Source organism: Sardina pilchardus, chromosome 5 (genome assembly GCF_963854185.1).
Source record: "Sardina pilchardus chromosome 5, fSarPil1.1, whole genome shotgun sequence".
Classification (NCBI taxonomy): Eukaryota; Metazoa; Chordata; class Actinopteri; order Clupeiformes; family Clupeidae; genus Sardina; species Sardina pilchardus.
The window spans coordinates 528,353-545,852 of NC_084998.1; the positions used below are offsets into that span (position 1 = coordinate 528,353).

The 17,500-nt window shown below is 46.7% G+C and overlaps 1 protein-coding gene and 4 non-coding genes across 11 annotated transcripts in view; 4 read left to right on the forward strand and 1 right to left on the reverse strand.

The window, feature by feature from the left end:
- Positions 1-51: 51 nt before the first annotated feature.
- trnaw-cca (transfer RNA tryptophan (anticodon CCA)) lies at positions 52-123 on the forward strand. Its single transcript has one exon. It is a non-coding gene; the product is annotated as a tRNA-Trp (tRNA).
- A 566-nt stretch (positions 124-689) lies between these two features.
- On the forward strand, positions 690-761 carry trnaw-cca (transfer RNA tryptophan (anticodon CCA)). The gene has a single exon. It is a non-coding gene; the product is annotated as a tRNA-Trp (tRNA).
- A 1,841-nt stretch (positions 762-2,602) lies between these two features.
- Positions 2,603-2,674, forward strand: trnaw-cca (transfer RNA tryptophan (anticodon CCA)). The gene has a single exon. It is a non-coding gene; the product is annotated as a tRNA-Trp (tRNA).
- Positions 2,675-3,239: 565 nt separating this feature from the next.
- Positions 3,240-3,311, forward strand: trnaw-cca (transfer RNA tryptophan (anticodon CCA)). Its single transcript has one exon. It is a non-coding gene; the product is annotated as a tRNA-Trp (tRNA).
- A 10,270-nt stretch (positions 3,312-13,581) lies between these two features.
- Positions 13,582-17,500, reverse strand: part of usp25 (ubiquitin specific peptidase 25) — a 55,644-nt gene continuing 51,725 nt past the window's right edge. For all 7 annotated transcript variants that reach the window (XM_062535869.1, XM_062535870.1, XM_062535868.1 and 4 more), the window contains one exon: positions 13,582-15,396. In XM_062535869.1, the coding sequence (XP_062391853.1) occupies positions 15,224-15,396 (173 nt within the window). In that variant the 3' untranslated portion in view covers positions 13,582-15,223. The remainder of the gene's footprint in view (positions 15,397-17,500) is intronic.

The window sequence follows — 17,500 nt, forward strand, 5'->3', positions numbered from 1 at the left end:
AATAGCAGATACAGGGAGAAGTGGGAAAGTTTATCTGTGCAGCACCTGTGGGACCTCGTGGCGCAACGGTAGCGCGTCTGACTCCAGATCAGAAGGTTGCGTGTTCAAATCACGTCGGGGTCATAGAAATCACCGCTCAACTCTTTTCACCGTCCAACTCAGCGACAGCACTTTGGCTGAAAGGCAATTAGTGGGCCTGTGAATTTCAAGCCATTACTGAAAAGCGAAGGATTTCGGTGAAAAACACCAGTGTCCGCCACGGTGACTTTTACAGGCTTTGACGCGGAGAGTAGCAAAGAGTGCGCTAAGCAAGCGCTGACGGCGAGAGTAAATCGTTCAGCAGTCGGGCATTTCCTCCGCACCAGGGCGAAAGATGGCGTCGCCCGACTGTAAAGAAATCGCCTGAACAGGGACTTGAACCCTGGACCCTCAGATTAAAAGTCTGATGCTCTACCGACTGAGCTATCCAGGCTTCGAGAGAGCACCCAGCTCTGCACGAACCTGGCTGTAACTTGGCTCTTCCTAACGTACGTTGGTAAGTCATGCACGGCGTGGCAAAGTTACAGCAAGCGAAACGTCTGCAGGTGCAACAGAGAATGGCTCCCCCTGCACTGAAAGCCTGCATTGCTCGAGGTTTCAATAGCAGATACAGGGAGAAGTGGGAAAGTTTATCTGTGCAGCACCTGTGGGACCTCGTGGCGCAACGGTAGCGCGTCTGACTCCAGATCAGAAGGTTGCGTGTTCAAATCACGTCGGGGTCATAGAAATCACCGCTCAACTCTTTTCACCGTCCAACTCAGCGACAGCACTTTGGCTGAAAGGCAATTAGTGGGCCTGTGAATTTCAAGCCATTACTGAAAAGCGAAGGATTTCGGTGAAAAACACCAGTGTCCGCCACGGTGACTTTTACAGGCTTTGACGCGGAGAGTAGCAAAAAGTGCGCTAAGCAAGCGCTGACGGCGAGAGAAAATCGTTCAGCAGTCGGGCATTTCCTCCGCACCAGGGCGAAAGATGGCGTCGCCCGGCTGTAAAGAAATCGCCTGAACAGGGACTTGAACCCTGGACCCTCAGATTAAAAGTCTGATGCTCTACCGACTGAGCTATCCAGGCTTCGAGAGAGCACCCAGCTCTGCACGAACGTGGCTGTAACTTGGCTCTTCCTAACATACGTTGGTAAGTCATGCACGGCGTGGCAAAGTTACAGCAAGCGAAACGTCTGCAGGTGCAACAGAGAATGGCTCCCCCTGCACTGAAAGCCTGCATTGCTCGAGGTTTCAATAGCAGATACAGGGAGAAGTGGGAAAGTTTATCTGTGCAGCACCTGTGGGACCTCGTGGCGCAACGGTAGCGCGTCTGACTCCAGATCAAAAGGTTGCGTGTTCAAATCACGTCGGGGTCATAGAAATCACCGCTCAACTCTTTTCACCGTCCAACTCAGCGACAGCACTTTGGCTGAAAGGCAATTAGTGGGCCTGTGAATTTCAAGCCATTACTGAAAAGCGAAGGATTTCGGTGAAAAACACCAGTGTCCGCCACGGTGACTTTTACAGGCTTTGACGCGGAGAGTAGCAAAAAGTGCGCTAAGCAAGCGCTGACGGCGAGAGTAAATCGTTCAGCAGTCGGGCATTTCCTCCGCACCAGGGCGAAAGATGGCGTCGCCCGGCTGTAAAGAAATCGCCTGAACAGGGACTTGAACCCTGGACCCTCAGATTAAAAGTCTGATGCTCTACCGACTGAGCTATCCAGGCTTCGAGAGAGCACCCAGCTCTGCACGAACGTGGCTGTAACTTGGCTCTTCCTAACGTACGTTGGTAAGTCATGCACGGCGTGGCAAAGTTACAGCAAGCGAAACGTCTGCAGGTGCAACAGAGAATGGCTCCCCCTGCACTGAAAGCCTGCATTGCTCGAGGTTTCAATAGCAGATACAGGGAGAAGTGGGAAAGTTTATCTGTGCAGCACCTGTGGGACCTCGTGGCGCAACGGTAGCGCGTCTGACTCCAGATCAAAAGGTTGCGTGTTCAAATCACGTCGGGGTCATAGAAATCACCGCTCAACTCTTTTCACCGTCCAACTCAGCGACAGCACTTTGGCTGAAAGGCAATTAGTGGGCCTGTGAATTTCAAGCCATTACTGAAAAGCGAAGGATTTCGGTGAAAAACACCAGTGTCCGCCACGGTGACTTTTACAGGCTTTGACGCGGAGAGTAGCAAAGAGTGCGCTAAGCAAGCGCTGACGGCCAGAGTAAATCGTTCAGCAGTCGGGCATTTCCTTCGCGCCAGGGCGAAAGATGGCGTCGCCCGGCTGTAAAGAAATCGCCTGAACAGGGACTTGAACCCTGGACCCTCAGATTAAAAGTCTGATGCTCTACCGACTGAGCTATCCAGGCTTCGAGAGAGCACCCAGCTCTGCACGAACGTGGCTGTAACTTGGCTCTTCCTAACGTACGTTGGTAAGTCATGCACGGCGTGGCAAAGTTACAGCAAGCGAAACGTCTGCAGGTGCAACAGAGAATGCTCTCCCTGCACTGAAAGCCTGCACTGCTCGAGGTTTCAATAGCAGATACAGGGAGAGGTGGGAAAGTTTATCTGTGCAGCACCTGTGGGACCTCGTGGCGCAACGGTAGCGCGTCTGACTCCAGATCAGAAGGTTGCGTGTTCAAATCACGTCGGGGTCATAGAAATCACCGCTCAACTCTTTTCACCTCCAACTCAGCGACAGCACTTTGGCTGAAAGGCAATTAGTGGGCCTGTGAATTTCAGGCCATTACTGAAAAGCGAAGGATTTCGGTGAAAAACACCAGTGTCCGCCACGGTGACTTTTACAGGCTTTGACGCGGAAAGTAGCAAAGAGTGCGCTAAGCAAACGCTGACGGCGAGAGTAAATTGTTCAGCAGTCGGGCATTTCCTCCGCACCAGGGCGAAAGATGGCGTCGCCCGGCTTTAAAGAAATCGCCTGAACAGGGACTTGAACCCTGGACCCTCAGATTAAAAGTCTGATGCTCTACCGACTGAGCTATCCAGGCTTCAAGAGAGCTCCCAGCTCCGCACGAACGTGGCTGTAACTTGGCTCTTCCTAACGTACGTTGGTAAGTCATGCACGGCGTGGCAAAGTTACAGCAAGCGAAACGTCTGCAGGTGCAACAGAGAATGGCTCTCCCTGCACTGAAAGCCTGCACTGCTCGAGGTTTCAATAGCAGATACAGGGAGAGGTGGGAAAGTTTATCTGTGCAGCACCTGTGGGACCTCGTGGCGCAACGGTAGCGCGTCTGACTCCAGATCAGAAGGTTGCGTGTTCAAATCACGTCGGGGTCATAGAAATCACCGCTCAACTCTTTTCACCTCCAACTCAGCGACAGCACTTTGGCTGAAAGGCAATTAGTGGGCCTGTGAATTTCAGGCCATTACTGAAAAGCGAAGGATTTCGGTGAAAAACACCAGTGTCCGCCACGGTGACTTTTACAGGCTTTGACGCGGAAAGTAGCAAAGAGTGCGCTAAGCAAGCGCTGACGGCGAGAGTAAATCGTTCAGCAGTCAGGCATTTCCTCCGCACCAGGGCGAAAGATGGCATCGTCCGGCTTTAAAGAAATCGCCTGAACAGGGACTTGAACCCTGGACCCTCCAGTGTTTCCCACACATAGACAAATTTGTGGCGGTGCGCCACAGATTCAGCACCGGCCGCCACATATTGCGTTTCGTTATTCTTTTATTTATTTATTTTGAAACGCTATTGAAAAACTGATCGCACTGATGCACCTGACGCTGCTCGGGTAGAAGCATAAAGTTCTCCCGCAACTTTTGTAGACTATGCGTTAGTGATGCGCGGTTCAGCCCATTACCCGCGGATATCCGCGGGTTTACCCGCGGGTCGGGCGGATTTGGGTAGGCCTAATAGTTTTTTCTAAATATTGCGGGTGGGTCGGGTCAAAAAAGTAAAAATGCACATTTCTCACTTGTTAACTTCCGACATATTAGGTGGCGATGCGCCTGCAATACAGGAGGTGTGGTCGAGCGCAAAACATAATTTCTCCTAAATTCAGCACCCAATTGCGCCATGCGTGACTGACTGAAAAAGTCAATCGCGCATTCGCTACTTTATGGACATGGAGCCTAATGATCTGGGATATCGAAGGTTGTGCACAATGCGAGAACACCTCGCTTCTGTCATAGGCTTCACGAATAAACAGCTGTGCATGCTTGGCAGTGTTAAACGCAAAAGTAGGCTAGCCTATGAAGTTGCAAGGGGAAATATGAATGGAAACTTGTTATGAAGATGAGATTTAACACTAGCTATGTCTAGGCTGCAGATTATGAATGGTGTGGAGGAGCGCAGATTGTCAAAATGACCGATCATTGTAACCCGCTGTTGTCCTCATGTGGGCTAATTAGGCTAGGAAAGACGTTAAATGCGTTTTTTCCTTTCCGCGGGTCGGGTCGGATTTGGGTCACAATTCGAACATATTTTTGCGGATTGGGCGGGGCGGTTTGGATCTCCTGAAAAGTCGGGTTGGGGCGGGTTTTAAAAAAAGCCCACCCGCGCATCACTACTATGCGTGCAACTTAATTACCAAACAGTAGAAGTAAACTCATTCTCCTTGGCCCGCTCTCGTGCGTGCTCAATGGACAGCCGTCCTCCACATGCACATTTAATCCAAATAAAACATTCACAATCGCGAACGCATTGACGCACAGAAGACGGCTAGCTAAATTACTGTTATATTCGGTTAGCAGCATCATTGGTAGGCTATGCTGCAGACATTTGATTAAAACTCTTGCATTCAAGTTTACTGACCAACAATGTTTTTCAACTCCAAGACTTAAAAGGGCCTGTCCCAAGGAGAAAAAGTATTAGCTTACCTTGAAACTTAAACACATGTGGGGAAACTGAACAGTCCAACCAGTAGAGTATGATAAGCTTAGCCTGCTACTTTGTTTACAATATTTTGGGGCTTCAACCAGACAGCTGAATTTAAGAAGTGGAGTTGTAATATGAATAGTAGGCTATACTCTGCATAACGTTTGCTGTTATGAATATCAGAAATGTCAGTAGGCTATATAATGTAAATAATTACATAATGTGTGTGTGTTTCAAATAAAGACAAGCTTCACATCTTGGTAAAAAAAAATATTTACATTATATGAAAGGAGAGCGATAAAAAGGCGATGCAATGGAAAATATGGGTGCACAGATTTATTAATATTTTTGCAATCTGCACTTTTGTTTGTGTGACTTGTTACTGATTTTGATTTTAATCTTTACACCAGGCTTCCTTGTCAGTACTTTATGTTCTGATGTGTAGGCCTACAAGGTTGGAAGTTCAAAATATACTATTGTGATTGAAGTAGCTAGTTAAAAAAAAATGTCATTCATCAATTCATGCATCACCTGTCATCATAACAGAGGTATGACTACCAGGAAATAACAGTTTATTTAATCTTTAGCCTATTGCCCATACTATATGATTTAGGCTACTGCATGTTTTTGTTGAATAATTCGCAAGACAAACACCTTGAAAAATAATGGCATATCGCATCGCAATCGCAATATTGGCAAGAAAATTCGATTATTTTCCATAATCGTTCAGCCCTACTTAGAACTACTGATTTGTCCCACCAAAGATCTTGTTTGTCTCCCCGACTAGCGTGGTGGTAAAGTGCAGACACACTAGCAAAACATTTCGCTCTGAGTAGGCTGAGCTTTGCTCTCTGCTTAGGTTGAAATGAAGATAGTTCGGGAGAGGATTTTGGGCTGCATAGATTCAACGCAGATGTCGTTAAAATGGTGAAATACATCCACACAGCTGACATTATTTTGAGGAAGAAGTAGCCAACTAAGCTCAAGTAGCATGCAGCCAGACGGGCCTTAGCCTATGTAGTTGGGAAATTAGGCTTTAAAACATATCGGCGCAAATTATCGGCCGGAATTCTGTTATCGGACCGATAATATGTTTTTTAAAAATGTCACTTATCGGCCAATAATAAATTGGCCGCCGATATATCGTGCATCTCTAAGCCTAACTGTTGCATGATTTCATGCATGTAGTGAAAAGGGCCTCGCACCCGTCAAGTTCGTACAGGGATCGCTCCCCCCTTACGCAGGCAAGTCAGCACTCTGCTGAGAGCTCAAGAATCAGTCAAATCGTGAAATAACCGGCAGCTCCGTTTAAGTTGTATTGTCAGCTGTGAGATGCGTTCATTTTCCACTTTTTACAGCATAGCCTCTACTAGCATGCCTGTGAAATGCAGTAAATGTCCAATCTGTTTCTTCAGTTGTGTTTTATGTGACACGCAGGTTCATGCAGTTTTGCGCAAGTTCCAAATGTTTTGCTCTGTTGAAAATGTTTCTACTTAATTGGTCAGCTGTTATGGTCAGCTGTGATCAAATGCATTCAATAAATTCCACTTTTTGTGAATTTGATATCGTTATTGCTCAAAATAAGTTTCCGTAATCAATCAAGAGGTCTAGGCTACTGGCTACAGAAATATCTGATTGGCCTACACATAAAATTTTTACATCTGTAGCCTACACGTCAAAAATATACCTCTGGTTACACGGTAAATATTTGCGCCTGGTCAGTACACATGAAAATGTTACACCTGTACACGTAAAATGTTTGTGTGTGGAGACGTAATGTTTTTACACCTGTAGGTGTTTCGTTATTAGACGTTTTGGCCCTGTATGCCTGCCATACGTGTACACCTGCATCACACACACCTGCATCACCAAATCCACAAGCTGCAGTGTCATTTGGATGTTTTCTGCTAATGTGCGATGAGAATGAGGATTTGACCCTAAAACACCTTCGTACAACCAGTGAAAAGGAAACCAACCCACCCCCCGATATTTAATTTAAAATCCTCAGATAGATCAGAAAAATGTGAACCTCTAAAGGTACATCTCTCCACCTGGCAGCTTACCTGTGTAAGACCTTTCTAGTAATGCACAAGCTGTCTTCAAATTACAGGGGCAATTTTCAAAGCCACATGAAAATTTCAAGTTAGCACGATTCCTATGCATTTCCACATGTTTAACATAATAGAAATTGTATCTGCAGAGGAACTGCAGTACTTGTATTTAAAAGCCATATTTGTTTAACGGTAATGATAAGCATAGAGTACACTTAAGGGTGAACTTGCCTGTTAAGTTATGTTGTCCAGCTTCCTCCAGGCTAAAGCTGATGGAGGTGCCTAGCAAAAAAAAAAACGCTTAGCAAAACGACGATAATGTCAAGCTGGTGGAGGTAGCAGCTAATAACGATTAGCAAAACGATTAGCAAAACGATTAGCAAAACTATATAGTGCGGCTAAAAATACCTTACCAATCCACTCACATACACACAGACACACACACACACACACACACACACACACACACACAAGTTAAACTCAATTTAAATTTCAGTCTGAGTGTTGAATTATTACTATGTTAACAACAAGTTTGAAGCATGAATGGCTAACTGGCTTCTCCGAGCAGGGGGCGGGGGCAGCAGCAGCTAGCTGCTAGCACAAAACCAAATATGAACATTAAAACCCTCGATATTTTGGTTTGTTCAGTTCAACTAAATATCACGAGAAAAGAAACCAACAAAACCTAACACATACGAATAAACTATATTTAGTTTAGTACTGCTCACCTTCCTCAAACGTAGAGTCACTCCAGAGACGTTAGAATCCTTTGGTGGAGCTTGTTTACTGAATTCATGGGTTTCATCAGGTCCCTTTCCACAGGTGTATTAATCAAGCACCATGCAGTCTGCATTGATAATCAAGGTGCTTGATTCTATACACCTGAAAAGGGACCTGATGAAACCCATGAATACCGAAAGTCTGACCCATACTGAACACTGCTGAATGCATCCACGTCCAGTTCATTTATTCCACAGTAACAACAGAGGGTTAAAGCGGATCTTTTGGTAACAATACTGTGAAAACTACATAATCTTGTTGCAGTGTGCCAGAACGCTTAATCAACCTTTCACAATTTGCCAAAATAATATGTAGTCTATTGACAGAATTCATTTTCATATTTTATTGTATTTATATTATTTATAAACAGAGAAGAATGGGGGTGCTGGTGCAGAAGATACAGGGGTCAGGGGTGCATGACATTTCTCTCTATTGCTGAATATGGACATCAGGAACGTTACAACATCTGCAGTTGTCGTGCTGTGGGTGAAGGCAAGCTCAGGCCACTTGGAGTAGTAGTCCACTAGCGTAATAGCATAGCGGCAGGCAGGAGAAGCAGTTTCGAATGGTCCGACAATATCAAGGCCAAGCTTTTTCCAAGGGCCCTCAGGGAGCTGGACAGGTTGCAGGGGGGCAGGGTGAGTGAAGGCTGTTTTATCGTTATATGAGGCCAAAGAATGCAAGTGAGATCAAAACATAGCACCGATAAAGTAAAACTTCCTCAGAGAAAACTTGCAGTTATGCAGTATTATGGCCATCATCTTAGCTGTAGGCCTAGCCTGCAGTATAGGCCTACAGTAATATACAGGATTACTGCAGTAATACTACATGTTTCTAGTTATACTGCGTTCTGTTACATTGAACTTTAGAAAAACTGCAGTATTACTGTAGTTTTCTCCTAAAAACTGAAGTTATTTATTGCTATTGTGTTGAACTTAGTTATACTGCGTTGTACTGCATTGAACTTTTAAAAAAATTGCAGTATTACTGTAGTTTTCTACAGTTATTTTTTGTAAGGGCTCTACCGTTTCCTTTAAAAACGTCAGCTAACATGGCTGCTGTACCGTTTCCTTTAAAAACGTCAACTAACATGGGTACCGTTTCCTTTAAAAACATCAACTAACATGGGTACTGTACCGTATCCGTCAGCGAACTTGGCTACTCTACCGTTTCCTTCAAAAATTTCAGCCAACATGGCTACAGTACTAGCCTAGAAATCTAGACGCACCCTAGCGGTCAACAATATTTTTACCTAGCGGGATGGTCTAGGATCGCACCGTTGAGGCCAAGCCTGCGTTCGACTCCAGGCCAGTCAGTCAATCAGAACGCTCTATCTGTGTACGGAGTCCTTGAGCCCACCTTAACTCACCTTCGGCTTCCGATATTGACGCCAGGGGGCTGGACCATGCGTCCTCGTTCAAAAGAGTTGGGTGTGAGACCGTGTTGCACAACCATAGAGAAAAACGAAAGATGGATGAGGCTAACGAAGCACGCTCGTCATAATCGGCTTTGGAAGAGTTGGACTTGGGCTTTTCTTTGAAGGTTGAGCAGAAAGAAGCACTCAAATCATTAGTTTTAAAGAAGGATGTGTTTGCCGTTTTGCCGACCGGCTACGATTGGTCACAAACACTGGCCTATTATGTGCAGAGGCAATTTGAAAGACAACTGTTCATCCCACCCACAGGCTTCAGCTCTGTGAATGGTCCGACCCCAGACTATACATTTCTGTATAGTTTGGCTTGCCAGGCTACATTACCTCTTCTTTTTAAAAGCACCAATTTGACTTGTCTTATGTGAATCTTTCTTTTTCATTTTCCACCCAAAACATGGACAAAATGCTCCATTAAGATCAATATGTTTTGTCCCCACTCTTGCAATTTCAGTTACAAACGTCAGCTAACATGGCTGCTGTACCGTTTCCTTTAAAAACGTCAGCTAACATTGCTTCCATCTCACCAATTGCGAGGCCCATTGTAAGTGCAGTACTTACACTCTGAAGTGTTTCTCTCCAGGAAGAGGGCCGGCTCAGGGTCGGCTCCATGCCAGGGTCAGGTGCTCTTGTGAGAAGTGAAAGGCAAATGTCCTCTTGACTGCTAAAAGCCCACGTATCCCATGCAAGTTGTCCGTGGACAAGAGAGCACCAATGCTTCTTAAACTCAAACTTAAACTCAAACAGCATTTGCTAAAGCGAAAAGGCAGAAATTGTATAATGGTACTGACTTTGCACATCCAAGTATTGCTAATTTGAACTAGATGTACCGCAAAGCGATACACAATATGAATATGAATATCTGTGTGTGTGTGTGTGTGTGTGTGTGTGTGTGCGTGCACTGTGCATCTGTGTGTGTGTGTGTGTGTGTGTGTGTATACTGTGCAGTGTGCATCTGTGTGTGTGTTTGTGTGTGAGGGTGTGTTTGTGCATGTGTTTGTGTAATGTTTTATGTGTGTGTGTGTGCTGGTGCGTGTGTGTGTAGGTATGTGTCTGTGTGTGTGTATTTATGTGTGTGTGTGTGTGTGTGTGTGTGTGTGTGCCTGTGCTTGTCTGTGTTTGTGTGTGTGTGTTCCTGTATGTTTGTGTGTGTGTGTGTGTGTGTGTGTGTGTGTGTATGACCGTAGCATCCAGCACCCAGAGCAACCCTTCCCTTAATACCACCATCTACAGGCCGATGGGTATACAGTCCTGAATGTACACATAAATCCATTTATTTTATAGCCCCCCATGGATGTCAGGTTAATCATACACTTGAAATTTGGTGCAGTTCATAACGTCTCATCTGAAGATAGGGGCAATTAAAGCAATATTACATTGAATTTTCAATTGTTACCATGGGGGTGCAAATCACAAATGACTGGTTATAAGCTAAGTTGATGCAGGCTCTTGAGACCAACATACCATAAACATTTTGTCATCCTCGGTGCCACGGTTCAGGTAGTTATGTAGGAAAAACTGTAATTTTTGGGCTTCGGACGGGGGCAGCGCAGGGATGGAGTGACCACCTGGGACGAAACGAATTTTTTTCCGTAAAAGTCTACTGGGGCTACATGCTCACCAAGTTTCATGTGCCCCGGTGTTACGGTGTCCTGGGAATCGTTGACCAAAAATATGACTGGGGAAAAAAGAAAAAAAAAAAAACTTTGACAACTATATGAGCGCTTCGCTAGCTACGCTACTACGTATAATTATTGCCAGCGCCAGAATGAACAGGTTTATGACAACCTTGACTGTGCCACTCTGTTGCAGTGTGACAGCACTAAACTGGTAACATTTCAGAAATAAATGTGCAAAATGATGGGAATGTCCCATAGAGAATCAAATGTTCTGCATTAAATATTCACAAAATCTAGGTGTTAAGAGTGAATGAAGCACAAACACACACCAAGCTCTCTTTTCTGCCAACTGCCTCAAGGGTAACCAAGGTCGTCTGCGCTCAAGGGTAACCAAGGACGTCTGCGCTCGCTACACACGCTGTGGCTGAAGCCCTACGATAACGGTCAACAGATCAGACAGCAAGCTCAGAGATTGAGTTCAGACTCCATGCAACCTGCCTCAGCTGGGAGAGCCGTGGTGTTGCCGTGGTGTTGCCGTGGTGTTGCGTGGTGTTGCATGTCACAGGGCGTCTAGACAGCTAGACAATGAGATATTGCCATGGAAACGACTGACTGTTTTGGGCAAAGTGCCAGTCAACAGAGAGAGGAAGTGAAGTCATGTTTCACAGAGAGAGGAAGTGAAGTCATGTTTCACAGATATTCTGTCTGACCTTTCCAAGCCACCGCAATCGCCGCTCACAGCCAAAGGCATCCCAGTGAGCGCTCAGCCAAAGGCATCCCAGTGAGGTGAGGAGCTGAAGAGGGCAGACTTGGACGAGTGGGTGTGCGCGCTCCACCTGCGCTGTGGGGGACTGAGGAGGCTCCTTAGTAAACGAGGGAAGATTACTCTTACTGGTAGTCCATTGGGTGGCATCTCACAAAAAAACAGAACCAGCACTCTTACTAAATACTTAGCACTGAATGAACCCTTGGGAGAATAGTTTAAACCAGTGTTTCTCAACCTTTTTTCAGTCGCGGCACCCTTTACATGATTGAAAAATCTCAAGGCACCCCAAACTTTTTTTAAAAACTCATAGGCAGGCGCGCGCGCGCACACACACACACACACACACACACACACACACACACACACACACACACACACACACACACACACACACACACACACACACACACACACACACACACACACACACACACACACACACACAAACACACACACACACACACAAACACAAACACAAACACAAACACAAACACAAACACACACACACACACACACTTACACTGACTCAGTGAGAGACTTGGGCCTGCAAGGATGAATACAGCTGCTCTATTCTCGCAGGAATGGATGACAGACACACACGTATAGCTCCTGGTCCACAGCTCTAGGGCGCTCTCTGTACTTGAATCCGAACGTGATGTAGCATAATTGTCATCATACTGACGTTTCTCAAGCCGTTTTCAGACAGACGTGTATTTTCGCAATGTTCACGCCACAGACTTTTTACTTTTTTTTTTTAGTGCTGTCTGAATTCTGATGTCCGTATATCTGCTACCGGAACTTTTCCTGCTGCTGACTTAATCATTTGGCCGTAATGTTGCCACCACAGCATGTGAATGCAATCGCGAAAAATTTCTGCACTTGTCAGTGATGATCGAGGGAAGTATTACGTGTATAAAGCGCCCTAATGCCACTTAACAGTTTTGCATCTTTCTAACACGCTGCGGGTAATGCAGCAAAGTTATAGCCTCCTCCATACTCCCGGTGTAAAAACTACAGTACACTCTTCCGCATGCACAGCAGACAGCGCGGCCGCATTTGTCAATATCTGCCCAGCAAATTAAAGCCCTTGCTGACGGTCTCTACCTCCTTCACTGAATAACCACTCGACGAAGAGAGGGTGATATTGAGGGCACAGGTTCAGATATTTTTTTCAAAAACCTGGCCATGTTGCTAATTAACCGCTACACAATAACGCTATGACTTGACAACTCATCAGATATCGCACGCAGTAAACAAAAGTAACCAATTTATAGACGTCATACAGGCTACGGATTGCAGCTTCAGGGTTAGAAAAAAAATATCTATTTTCTCTGATGTGTGGCCGCAATTTACTTATCTGCGTGATAAAGCTAGAGGAAAGATTCCGAAATTATGCTTCTTCTTTTTTTTTTTTTTTTTAATTTGATTAGCCTAGTGTCAGACACGTTTCTGCGGCACCCCTGAGGAAGCCACACGGCACCCCAGGGTGCCGCGGCACCCCGGTTGAGAAACACTGGTTTAAACAAACATAATACAGTTTGCACAGTTTTAGATGCAACGGTGTAGGGATTTGGGGATATTGGCTTTCCTTGAGACTCAAAGCAGTTCACATAGACTTGGCCTACATACTGGTGAGAATTGTCATTTCAGTTGAGCGCATTCTGTAATATCCTCCGCCTTCCATCACCTGCTCCTTTAGGTATGACGTCCATGCATTTCAGTAGCCTACACACACACACACACACACACACACACACACACACACACACACTTCAGTAGCCTACAAGCACACACACGCGCACACACACACACTACATGCATTTCAGTAGCCTACAAGCACACACGCGCGCACACACGCACACGCACACGCACACACACACACACTACATGCATTTCAGTAGCCTACAGCGACCCATGAAACTGGGCTCAGTGAGGGAAATGAGTAGAACCCAGTTCAGCGCAGTTGAGGTCAGTTGAGCACAGTTCAGCACAGTTGAGGTCAGTTGAGAACAGTTCAGCACAGTTCAGGTCAGTTCAGAACAGTTCAGCACAGTTCAGCACAGTTCAGCACAGTTCAGGTCAGTGTTGCTGCAATGAATATTTATTTAATCAAAATAGACATGTGATACAGAACACATGTGTGTGGCCTAAAAGGACCATAAATAAATTTCATTCTCTCAGTTTATTCACAAGCCACAGAGCGTCTAAAAAATCTCTTTTTTTTTCTGTTGCAGTCCTCAAGTCTACAGACCCACTCAGCATAGTTAGTGCCAAGGAGCAGGATCAACATTTCTCTGTTTATCAACACATCCTTTAGAAAACAAAAACAAAAACAACACCAGGGGTAATACTGCAGGAGGAGGTGGCAGAGCAGCAGCTTATTCTCTCCCACACACACACACACACACACAAGCACATATGTTCTGTTACACACACGCACATCTACTTTCTCTGTTAAACAGACACACACACCACAAGCATGTGCTTTCTGTAACACATACCTGCACACATACACACTTTCTCTCCCTCTCTCATAACCATGTGCTTTCTGTAACACACAGCTGCACACACACTTTTATTTCTCTCTCCCTCTTACACACACCTCAATCATGTACTTTCTATGACGCATATCTACACACACTCACACACACTCTCTCGTATTCCCTCTCTCTCACACACACCACAGCTATGTGCTTTCAGTAACACATACCTATACACTCACACACACACTCTCTCGTATTCCCTCTCTCTCACACACACCACAGCTATGTGCTTTCAGTAACACATACCTACACACTCACACACACACTCTCTCGTATTCCCTCTCTCTCACACACACCACAGCTATGTGCTTTCAGTAACACATACCTACACACTCACACACACTCTCTCGTATTCCCTCTCTCTCACACACACCACAGCTATGTGCTTTCAGTAACACATACCTACACACTCACACACACACTCTCTCGTATTCCCTCTCTCTCACACACACCACAGCTATGTGCTTTCAGTAACACATACCTACACACTCACACACACTCTCTCGTATTCCCTCTCTCTCACACACACCACAGCTATGTGCTTTCAGTAACACATACCTACACATACCTGCATACACACACTCTCTCTCACACACACCACAATCATGTACTTTCTGCAACACACACCTACACACTTCCGCCCCACAGACACGTAGACACACACACACACACACACACACACACACACAAACCCAAATCCTTGTCTAACATGGCAGGGTAGCCAAGCATCTCTCATATTTACTCTCTGTGCTCACCACACACTCTCTGTGGCATTGCTGTGAAACATAATCCCACTAATAATAATAATAATAATAATAATAATAGTAATAACAACAACAGTAATAATAAAGATGATTAAAACTATAGCAGCAAAAGAAAAAACAAAGGAGTAACAGCAAGAGAAACCCCTGCTTTAAGGAAGGCCTGGGTCCGAGGGTGTGAGTGTGTGTGTGTGAGAGTGTGTGTGTGTGTGTGTATGTGAGAGAGTGTGTGAGTGAGTGAGTGTGTGTGTGTGTGTGTGTGTGTGTGAGTCAGGGTGCTGGGGTTGGGAAGGTCCATCTGCAAGGATGTATCTCAGGGAGGCCATATAATGTGGCCAAAGCCAAGGCCTGTGTGTTCTGTGTGTGTGTGTGTGTGTGTGTGTGTGTGTGTGTGTGTGTGCGCGCGTGCGTTGGGCGAAGAGTTCATCTGCCGTCGGCGGGGATGCGGCTGAGCGCGGCCATGACGCGTCCGAAGCGCTCGCACAGCTCCAGCGTGGCGTAGCAGCCCACCACGGGCGGGCCCAGGAAGCCCTTGATCTCCGTGGAGCAGTCCAGCAGCCGCGGCAGGAAGTCCGTCAGCTTCTCCTGCAGGTGGCCTACATGGGACGGGACAACACAAGACACGTCACATGGAGGCATTCTACCACTCATCTCTTCTCCTGCAGGTGGCCTACATGGGACAGCACAACACAAGACACGTCACATGGAGGCATTCTACCACTCATCTCTTCTCCTGCAGGTGGCCTACATGGGACGGGACAACACAAGACACGTCACATGGAGGCATTCTACCACTCATCTCTTCTCCTGCAGGTGGCCTACATGGGACAAGACAAGACACGTCACATGGAGGCATTCTACCACTCATCTCTTCTCCTGCAGGTGGCCTACATGGGACAACACAAGACACGTCACATGGAGGCATTCTACCACTCATCTCTTCTCCTGCAGGTGGCCTACATGGGACGGGACAACACAAGACACGTCACATGGAGGCATTCTACCACTCATCTCTTCTCCTGCAGGTGGCCTACATGGGACGGCACAACACAAGACACGTCACATGGAGGCATTCTACCACTCATCTCTTCTCCTGCAGGTGGCCTACATGGGACGGGACAACACAAGACACGTCACATGGAGGCATTCTACCACTCATCTCTTCTCCTGCAGGTGGCCTACATGGGACAACACAAGACACGTCACATGGAGGCATTCTACCACTCATCTCTTCTCCTGCAGGTGGCCTACATGGGACAGCACAACACAAGACACGTCACATGGAGGCATTCTACCACTCATCTCTTCTCCTGCAGGTGGCCTACATGGGACACAACACAACACAAGACACGTCACATGGAGGCATTCTACCACTCATCTCTTCTCCTGCAGGTGGCCTACATGGGACAACACAAGACACGTCACATGGAGGCATTCTACCACTCATCTCTTCTCCTGCAGGTGGCCTACATGGGACACAACACAAGACACGTCACATGGAGGCATTCTACCACTCATCTCTTCTCCTGCAGGTGGCCTACATGGGACAACACAAGACACGTCACATGGAGGCATTCTACCACTCATCTCTTCTCCTGCAGGTGGCCTACATGGGACAACAACACAAGACACGTCACATGGAGGCATTCTACCACTCATCTCTTCTCCTGCAGGTGGCCTACATGGGACAACAACACAAGACACGTCACATGGAGGCATTCTACCACTCATCTCTTCTCCTGCAGGTGGCCTACATGGGACGGGACAACACAAGACACGTCACATGGAGGCATTCTACCACTCATCTCTTCTCCTGCAGGTGGCCTACATGGGACAACACAAGACACGTCACATGGAGGCATTCTACCACTCATCTCTTCTCCTGCAGGTGGCCTACATGGGACAGGACAACACAAGACACGTCACATGGAGGCATTCTACCACTCATCTCTTCTCCTGCAGGTGGCCTACATGGGACAGGACAAGACACGTCACATGGAGGCATTCTACCACTCATCTCTTCTCCTGCAGGTGGCCTACATGGGACAACACAAGACACGTCACATGGAGGCATTCTACCACTCATCTCTTCTCCTGCAGGTGGCCTGCAGGTGGCCTACATGGGACAAGACACGTCACATGGAGGCATTCTACCACTCATCTCTTCTCCTGCAGGTGGCCTACATGGGACAGCACAACACAAGACACGTCACATGGAGGCATTCTACCACTCATCTCTTCTCCTGCAGGTGGCCTACATGGGACAGGACAAGACACGTCACATGGAGGCATTCTACCACTCATCTCTTCTCCTGCAGGTGGCCTACATGGGACAACACAAGACACGTCACATGGAGGCATTCTACCACTCATCTCTTCTCCTGCAGGTGGCCTACATGGGACAACACAAGACAAGACACGTCACATGGAGGCATTCTACCACTCATCTCTTCTCCTGCAGGTGGCCTACATGGGACAACACAAGACAAGACACGTCACATGGAGGCATTCTACCACTCATCTCTTCTCCTGCAGGTGGCCTACATGGGACAACACAAGACACGTCACATGGAGGCATTCTACCACTCATCTCTTCTCCTGCAGGTGGCCTACATGGGACAACACAAGACACGTCACATGGAGGCATTCTACCACTCATCTCTTCTCCTGCAGGTGGCCTACATGGGACAACACAAGACA